The 9,700-nt window shown below is 38.4% G+C and overlaps 2 protein-coding genes across 2 annotated transcripts; one reads left to right on the forward strand and one right to left on the reverse strand.

Moving 5' to 3' along the window:
* The first annotated feature begins 1,272 nt into the window (after positions 1–1,272).
* On the forward strand, positions 1,273–2,181 carry mc2r (melanocortin 2 receptor). The gene has a single exon (XM_088928600.1). It carries the CDS (start codon positions 1,273–1,275, stop codon positions 2,179–2,181), a length of 909 nt encoding a protein of 302 aa, XP_088784726.1.
* Positions 2,182–8,378: 6,197 nt separating this feature from the next.
* LOC148823004 (melanocortin receptor 5-like) lies at positions 8,379–9,365 on the reverse strand. Its single transcript, XM_088929062.1, has one exon. It carries the CDS (start codon positions 9,363–9,365, stop codon positions 8,379–8,381), a length of 987 nt encoding a protein of 328 aa, XP_088785188.1.
* Between the last annotated feature and the right edge of the window lie 335 nt (positions 9,366–9,700).

Consider the following 9,700-nt stretch of genomic DNA (forward strand, 5'->3'; position numbering starts at 1 on the left):
GGGTTCTGATGTTAAATGATAGAGTTCTAATTTAAACAGGGCACTGTCTGTATTAAGGAGCTATACGTTTTGCATTTCATTAAAAGGGTTCAAAAAGCCATGACTAAGATTATTTTGGACAGGGCCTTTCTGGGTTCCTGTATGTGTTCCATTTTGACCTGTACCCTATCAGAATTCTGTAGGGAGTTACAAGATCTTGCATGTGACCTTTTGGAAAAATGTCAGATGGCACAGCCAAAATTACATCTGTTTGGTGTAATTTGGTGTAAAAAAGTTTAAGTGGAACAAGTTTTCCAGCAGTGGGGATATATAAGCTAAGGCATTTTAGAAGAGTGGCACCTCCTCTCCAAGCTGTGGCATTTAAACAAAGGACAGTGGTTTCACTATCACTCACTTATTTCCATTTGTTTTTACCAGTTCAACCCCAACTTCAAATATTTGGCGCGTGGTGGATTGCCCCACTCCATTCAAACTGTTAAATGATATTATTGAATGTTAGATAAAGGAAAATTTCATTTCATTTATCATTCTTCTCCGCCTTCCTCAAAGATCTGCTCCTGCGACATGAAAACACTTGCAGCCTCTACAGATGATCACTCCTAGTCCTGTTCTTTACAGAACTTCAGAGGCAGAGACAATTGATTTCATACCTCAGTCCCCTTTTTATTTCATTTTCTCAGATCACCTTTAAACAGGCTGGAGTCCTTTTGTACAATTTTTAATTTGGGCACAATTTCTGCTCTCCCTAACTGCACATCATTTTTCAAGCGCTCTTTCTTTGATTAATGAGAATTTCTGACTCGATTTGCATTTAAAATAAACCAAGATTTATTTACACTCATAATGTGCTTGGGGTGAGTCACTTGTTTCTTTTAAGTGGCTAATTCATCAACCTTTCTCTACATAGTTTTGTGGGTCTTTTGTAAAATTGTAACATGTTCATTCTCACACACTTAAGCTTTGTTGCTCTTGTTTTAAGTTCAGTTTCAGACTGTTGGCAGTCTTTTTTAATAAATATTTTAATAAATATTTTGAAGGTTCCAGACTTCAGAAAGAAGGCGTGAGTGAGTGTTGTATGAAAATGTGAAGGTCATTTTTTATTCTGCAAATCCCAGGGGAAAATACAGTATAAACTGAATCAGATTTAAGGTGTGTTACCTACTAATCCTCTATTTTTGCTACTTCTAGGAGACTTTTGATGGGAAATCTCAAATAAAAAATACAAAGGACCTAATAGGAGCTTAGTCCGAGAAACAGGGCAACACAAACGCCATGAACAACTCTACAGGGGCTAATGTGAATGAAACAGACTGCAAGGAGGTGAAAATTCCCAATGAGATATTTTTTGCCATCACAATGGTGAGCCTAACGGAGAACCTGCTGGTGGTGGTGGCCGTTATAAAGAACAAGAACCTTCACTCCCCCATGTACTGCTTCATCTGCAGCCTCGCTCTGTTCAACGTGATTTCCAGCGTGTCCAAGGCCTTGGAGAACACCATGCTGGTGTTCACCGACGCGGGCCGCTTGGATTCTAGGGGGAAGTTTGAAACGAAAACGGACGACGTGATGGACACTCTGCTTTGTATGTCCTTCACGGGATCTATTTTCAGCTTGTCAGCCATTGCTGTTGACCGGTACATTACCATTTTCCACGCCCTGAGGTACCACAACATAATGACCATGAAACGCGTAGCTGTAATCCTGGGAAGCATATGGACATTTTGTGCGGGGAGTGGCGTGGTCATGATCATCTTTTTCCGCGCTACTGTGATTATGACCTGCTTCATCGCGCTCTTCCTGGTGTCCCTTGTTTTAATTCTGATTTTGTATGTGCACATATTTCAGCTGGCTCGGACACATGTCTGGAAAATAGCGTCTCTGCCGGGAAATCGTGCCCGCCAGAAAAACAACATGAAGGGAGCCATCACGCTGACAATTCTGTTTGGCGTTTTTATCATCTGTTGGTCGCCATTTTTCTTTCATCTTCTCATCTTAATGGTGTGCCCACTTAACCCCTACTGCGAATGCTACCGCTCCCTTTTCCAGGTCCATGTGATTCTGCTGATGTGTAATGCAGTGATCGACCCTGTCATTTACGCTTTCCGAAGCGCAGAGCTAAGAAATACATTAAGAAAAATGTTTTTTTGCTCAGGTACACGGGTATGCGGTTGTTATTTCTGAGCTTCTTTTTGGAATTTCTGCTTTGACCTTTAATATAATGTACAGTAGCAAGACATGATATAATATAATATAATGTGATAACATAATGGAACATGATACAGTACAGACAAGGGAAGTGTGGCTCCAGTTTTCTCTTTAAAAAAACTCAACATATTAGGCAAGTGGATCTTACATTTTTAGCAACAGTTTTGACCTACAGAAAGAATGAAGTTAAAATAGAATTAGCATTGGTCTTCCATGACAGGTGTCTTCCCCAATTCTTGTCCCTGTGGGTCATAGTTCTAGAGTTTTTTCTAGTTGTCTTCAAATCATCCACAGCTGTTGGACTATGGTGAATATTTAAACTGGTCCAACAAAGATGTAATAAGACAGGCTCCTTCCGGCTTATGAACAGTAGTTAGCAAAATAACCAAGTAGATAATTTACCTTCACAAGATGCTTGGGTTTTTGTATAAACAGCTCACTTTATGAAAGCGTATGTAAAAATGTATAAATTACACACATGCACAGTCACAAATCCTGCTTTTGCATCTGACTCGTATTGGATTTCTGATTTATGAGGGGATGGGTGAATTGATATGAGTGCAGGTGAGTTTGCATATCTAGAGTACAAAGCCTTAATATAATGTTCAGGTGGCATGATTGAAATCAGTTTCATTAGTGTTCTCTGAAAGAAATGGGAAGATCCAATCAGCAACCCACCACATAAAGTACAGTGTTTAAAAATGTTTCTAACAGGATAAATTCCCAAAGACGTTTAAGAAACCCACTTCACAAGAACTGCCTTCTAGCTTTAATGAAAAGTTGTGGTTGGGTGAGTAAAATAAAGTATTATTCTTTATTTCTGCATGACATTTGCCTCTTTGTGTTAGGCATTGATGATTCATGTGTTCATGTAGTAAAATACCGGATGGATTACTAAATATTCTGAGATGTCTAGATTCTCATATGCATTATAATGGAACAAAGGATGCCTCATGCATTTATGGAAATTGTAGTTGGTGACTTACCTGTAATATACCTTGTAACATTAATGTTTTTCAGTGGTGTGTATTTAAGTTTTCAAAACAAATCTAGATTTGCATATGGACGACGAATCAACAAATCTGTGCATGACATCATGTTACATTTAGAAGACTATTTGCGTAAACATGGTAGTTACTGTAATTCTACTTTATATAAATCAGTTTGTCTAATTAGTTATTCATTTGTTAGCAAACACTTACATGCTCTGACCATCTCTGGGAAATTGAAAAGGAAGTTGGAAGTCATGTTCAAAAAAATGTTGATGTATACAGGAACCTGTTTCAGTCATGTGCTGTGACAATCAGATGATATAATTTATTGCACCACATACCTGAGGGTGGTATTGTAACAGGCAGTAATTTTGTCATGTGAAGCAAGATGAGTGAAGATAAGAAAGGGAAACCGATCAATCAGGTGCCTGTTAATGTCTGCATATTCTGTGGCTTATTGGTCATACTTTGGCACTATCTTTCTCAATCAGTTTTGAGTTCTCTAATCATTTTATTCCATTTAAAGTTACGGATTTATTTTCATCATGATATATGCACTAGATCTCATATGGTAAAGTTTTCAATAAACTGTGAGAAAAGTCAAGACGGAGTGCCATTTTTGCTTTCAGCCTTTAGTTTAGGCAAGGCAATCCATCATTTATTAGATTTCTGGGGTGAAACTTAACCTGGTCTTAAATTGGTGTATCGAGTTCATCCAGGAATGAATGTTATCTCACAAAGCTTCAGAATTCCATGTGTCTCCTCCACAAGTGAAAATATGTTTGTGGAATACTTCAGGTGATTCCTTTCCAATCTTCTTAATTTTCCAAATTATTACTTAGCAGTCTCTGTATTTGAATGTCTGAGGCAGAAAACATTTGAACTGCCATAGTCATGTGATTAAAAAAAATATAGTTTGAATTTATTCCAATTTCAACAGATAAAGGAAAATTCACAAAAAAAACTAACAAGCAGTGCTACATAAAATATGAATAAATTTAGAGAATGTATTTATGCTTTTATCCTCAGCTTGAACACCAAGAAAATTAACAAGGAAACAGTTTAAACATTTTACAGTTTAAACTGTACAACGTACAGTTAGCCATGAGAACTGCATTTAAATCCAAGAAAATGGTGACTATGACTGAGCGCAATTTCTTTTCTAGTAGGGACTGCCGCAGAAACGTCCACAGCAGATGTGGGCCACACCAAGTCCAAACAGGGTTGCAAGCTGCCTGGATCCCCAAGGAATATTTGTATTTTTAAGATGAGATGGTTCGCTACTTTTGGACTGATCTTGGGCAACAAGGTCTTCAGGCACTTAACTTGTTAAGAACTTACTTAACACCTCATAGATGGTCATGTAAACATTGAGATAATCTATTATCAGTACTCACATATCTCCATTTGCATACACACCTCCCATGCTTCTGGTGGATTTCAATAGGGTTTCTACCTTTCTTGACCAAAAGCTTGATATTAGCCTTTTATTCAATTTTACTGAAATCGATGTTTTCAGAGATATTGTACCTGCATTAGATGTTACTGTCCAGCTCAGGTAAGAATTTTTCTCCAGTTCACTTTTGTGAAAAGATAATTCTACGAAAGTCTCCAACCAAAATAATGCAGCAGTTATTATTTTTTTGACATTTTGCCCTATTATTGATCCATTCTTGCATGCATCATCCAACATATTGCAGCGTCAAAACATATACTGTTCACCCAATTCCTAATTATTACAGACTTTTGTATTATTTTGTATTTATTCCAAACTGTTTTGTTTGACAGTTACAGTATATTTTATTTGCATATGAGAAAATGGTTATCCAAAAGAAGAGTTATCACTAGAACACTAGAAACATCTTTGTTAAAGTGTTAAAATTTCGATTTAATGCAATAGTAATTCTGTCTCACCTTTGAAAATAAAGATTTGAAGAAATGAGGATAATTTATGAGACAACGATGAAACCATGCAATTTGGCTAATTTGGCCCATTCAGTGCATTTGATGGTCAATAGCTTGTTGTCTTGAGGGTCTCATCTACACAGAAGTAACAGCATTGGTTTTAATAACTGAACAGAGAGGGACTTTAACCAAAATCTGGACTTTGAAGGAACCTAAAACTTTACCCAACATAGTGTAAACTCAAATCAGGAAAATTGCTACTAAATGAAAATAGTTTATTTAAATTTTGCATGTGAGTTGCACATTTTTTGATTCATTACATCACATATTGTACATGCATTGAATCTTACAACCAACAAGGAGATCTACACAAATAACTGACTTCTTTGTTTTGCTGTAAGGCATTTCAGTAGGATCACATTAAACAATGAAACATTGCAGAACCATAAAATTTCAAAGCCGTTATCCCACAGTATAACATCCACAAGCTTGTTGCTTTTAAAGCTTTATTGTAAGTGATGCTGGCATATTTAATGGTCTGAAACAATGCTTTAATTATAGACTGTTTATGAACAGTCAGACAATAAGAAAAATGAGGTATGTTGGTAATCAGAATCACTTCATAGAAGCCACCAGCATTGCGGTGTGGAAACCATGAAGAGTATTTACATGTGTACCATGCCTGATCTTATCATTATAACCTCCTAGGTCTTTGCTCTTGAAATGAAAACAAGGAAAATACTGCTGAAGCTCACAAGCTGAGCACATGATTGTCGAAAAAGCTCTTAGTTCTCATGGGTGTGGAATGATTCTATATTTTTTATTTACAGGCATCACTACACAGTGCCTTGCAAAAATATTCAGACTCTTCCTATGGCGTCCAATTTTGTAAACTTACAAAATGGAGTATTTTTATAAATTAATATTTTAATTGAATATAATAAATTCACCTTATTTTAAAAATAATATTTTATTCAAAATCTGAATGCGCAAATTAAAGACTTTTGAGGGGAAGTTAGGTTACAGTAAATATCAGGCAAAAATTTAAGAAAAAATTAAATACGTCGATTGCCTGAGTAATCAGATCCGTGAACTCAATACTGTAGTGGTAGTCCACTACATCTACACATTAATGAAAACATTGTAATAATACCAACAAATTATACTATAATTCCGGAACATGACTAAAGGAATGTATACAACAGCGTATCTGAAGAAAACTATATTCAGGCCGACATCCCGGGTTCGAGCCTAAGTCATGTCAGTAGCCAACTGTGACCACAAATCCATGAGTAGCAACTCGCTGTGCAGCGCTAAGGGAAGGATAAAGTGGGATTAGTTGGCCAATACTCCCAGTGCCAGACAAACCACAGCGGCCTGTTGAGTGCGATTGAATTTGTGTTGCTCCTGGTGAGGGGTGACTTGCTTCTCCTCCAATCAAGCGGCAAGCCTCCGATACGTGCCTGCGTATCCTGTGACATTTTAAAAGACGAGGTGTTTGAAGGTGGGCCGGGTGTGTGGGATTACTGCAGCGACGATTCTTGTGTACTTTCGTGGGATTTGTAGATGTTAGCCGAGACTCGAAAAACAAAACAAAACATACCAATGGAAATTCCTAATCGGGTGGGTGCCACAGAAATGATGGATGGTTTTAAAACCTGTGTGTTCTGGTAGTTAGCATTCATTTGTAAATATGAACACTTCATGTGATCTACAGTGCTTTCTTAATCGTGAAGAATGTGAAGAACTAGCAGAAGTAAAAAATATGAAGTTTGTTTACTCATGTCTCTCCAGCAAACTGTCACTATTCCAAAATTAGTTCCTATGAGTGAATGACTGCTCCTAGCATCTCCTTGCTTGCTGTATGCATGCGTTTTGTAGCCTTGTTGTTGCCAAAGGAAATCCCACCGCACACCTTTGATGAAATTCTAACACCCATGCTTCATTTGTTGTTACAGTAACCCCAGTACCCCAGCAATGAATTCTTCTTTTGGCGTGATGTATACAGAGAGACGGCAATGGGACAGAGGAATGTTTAATTCTTGGAGTTGAGACATTAAAACAGGGGGTGATTGACCATAAAGACATGCTGCAGCTGCTTTTCCTTTTTGTGTTATTTAGATCTGAAGTGATCCTTTCCTCCATGGTACTATGGAGTGTTTAAATTGTTCTGTGCTCTCTGTTAAATTGGAACGTTACAGCAGGTGTTCATTTTCATTCCCCTGTTCCCCTGTTTGTGCAATTTTGGGGGGCAGCTAGGGTCAGGCTCTATTGCCCATATGAGACCATTAGGTCTCCATGAACGATGTTAGATATGACTTTTTATGACAAAGCATTTAATTAAAAAAATCGATTTGATAAAAAAATGTCAACTTTAATGTGAACAGAATTTGATATCTAACATTGAAACAACAGAGAAATAAATTCATTAAAAGACCACCTTAATACATAAACTAATGTAAATGAAATATTTTTTCAAGTATAATGACAAAAACAGTAACAACACACAATTGTGATGCTCTCTGAATATATTGAGGAGACTGCATTTGTCACTTTATTCAAAGACTAACTAAAATATTGTGAAATCCAACATTGCAGCTTTATTCACAGGAACACCATCACAACATGGAATATTTTATCTTAGTAGAACATGAGAGCTGAGAGCTCTCTGTGTTCCCATCCAATGTTTTGCTGGGTAGTAGTAAAATGTGCAGTTCTTTAAATTTTGTAATCCATCCTTCCTGTCCTGATTGATTAAGAGACTTGTTAGAGGTTTCAGTACATCCTAACATTATAACAGTTTGTAACAGTGTTTCAGATTAAATGTTTTTTTTTAAACACATTTGATTCTTAGATTATTTTTAACAACATACAGACATTACAGCAGCTTATCAGATTCATTTTGGCTTTAAAGAATCCAGGAGTCGACTAATTTGATATAGTGCTATAAGAGAGGAATGGTGGTTATATTCCGTCTTCTTTCAAGGTATATACAGCACAGCACACAGATTTCAACCAGGGGTCACAGACATTCTGACAGGTGTACCTTCAGAGAATTTGATCTAAAATATTTTGCATTTAAAACATCATTTTGGTCCAGAATTAAACTAGGCTAAAGAGACTGAGATGTCCGGGTCTTCACAAGTAAATGTATCCTGTACAAGGATACAAGGATAACAAGGCATTAAAGGTCTGATTTCCTTTATATACATTTACACCTTAGGTGGAAAAAAATGCTTGATCAATCTGAGAATCTCTGAGTGCAGCCAGTCTTTTCTAATACTTGCTCGGGAGTCCACAGGCATTCCGCAAGCTGTAGCAGCAAATGATCTCTTTGAAAGTCTTCCTCATTTCTTGGCTGCGGAAAGCATAAATCAGAGGGTCGATCACAGAGTTGCACATGATGAGGATGAGGTACATGTTGAAGTGGGACATGAAGCAGACACAGTACAGGTTCCTCGGGCAGGAGATCATGAGGATGAGGTGGAGGAAGAAGGGGGCCCAGCAGACTATGAAAATACCCAGCAGTATGGTCAGCGTGACAGCGGCCTTCATGCTGGCTCTCTGGTGGATGGAGTTGTATCCAGGGAGGGCAGCAATCCGTTTCACGTGAGAGCGGGCCAAGAGGAACATGTGGCTGTAGAGGGAGGCCATGAGGACCAGCATCCCAAAGAACATGGAGATAAGGCAGATGATCACCGGCGTGGTGTCCGAGTAAATGATGAACACGATGCCGCATCCAGTGCAGAAGGTCCAAATCCCGGCTATGATGAAACCTGCCCGCCTCACAGTCATGATGTTGTGGTAGCGGAGAGCGTAGAAGATGGTGACATAGCGGTCTACCGCGATGGCCAGCAGGCTACACATGGAGGCCACTACGGAGATGCAAATCATGGAGTCAAACACATTGTCCACCTGGCGGATGAAGTTGTCTTCCATAATCAACTGCCGGTTGTTCAACAGGTAGATCACAATGGTCTCCCAGGCGTTGGACACGCTGACCAGCATGTCTGCAACAGCCAAGCTGCACACGAAGAAGTACATGGGAGAGTGAAGGTTCTTGTTTTTCACGATGGCGCAGATCACAAGGATGTTCTCCAGCAGGCTGACGATGCCCAGAGTCAGAAACACTTCTGTTGCTATATTGACTTGCTCACATGCTGTTGGTTTGGTCTTCCCAGGGACTTCTGTGAAATTGCTCTGTGAGTAGCTAGAGCTGGTGGCCAGAGGACCCTGCATGAGCATCTTGTCAGAAGAATTCATTTTTTGTTTAAAGGGACACTGCTGAAGTGGTCTTTGGCGATTCTGTCTTGTTCACGGCCTTGGTGAGAAGTGCATCATTGAAAGATTGTTTTCTGTGCAAGTAATTAAAAGAAGAAAGGTACATAACATAAGAATAAATTCAATATTGCTTCCCACAGCACAGCACAGGGGTTATGAGGAAATACAAGAGAACACCCAGATAGTGGGATTAAAATCCACATCATTAATCTCAGGAGAAAGTTACATCATATGTCCCCTTATATTTAAATGGTTTAAACCTGTAAAATGTTTATACTCAGAGAAAATCTAGAACTACAGTATGTAATGTTGCAATG

This window comes from Atractosteus spatula, chromosome 12, assembly GCF_055471065.1.
Source record: "Atractosteus spatula isolate fAtrSpa1 chromosome 12, fAtrSpa1.hap1, whole genome shotgun sequence".
NCBI classification, from domain to species: Eukaryota; Metazoa; Chordata; class Actinopteri; order Semionotiformes; family Lepisosteidae; genus Atractosteus; species Atractosteus spatula.

Excerpts from the sequence above, each read along its gene's own strand:
- mc2r (XM_088928600.1), top strand. The coding sequence starts at position 1,273 with ATGAACAACTCTACAGGGGCTAATGTGAATGAAACAGACTGCAAGGAG.
- LOC148823004 (XM_088929062.1), bottom strand. The coding sequence starts at position 9,365 with ATGAATTCTTCTGACAAGATGCTCATGCAGGGTCCTCTGGCCACCAGC.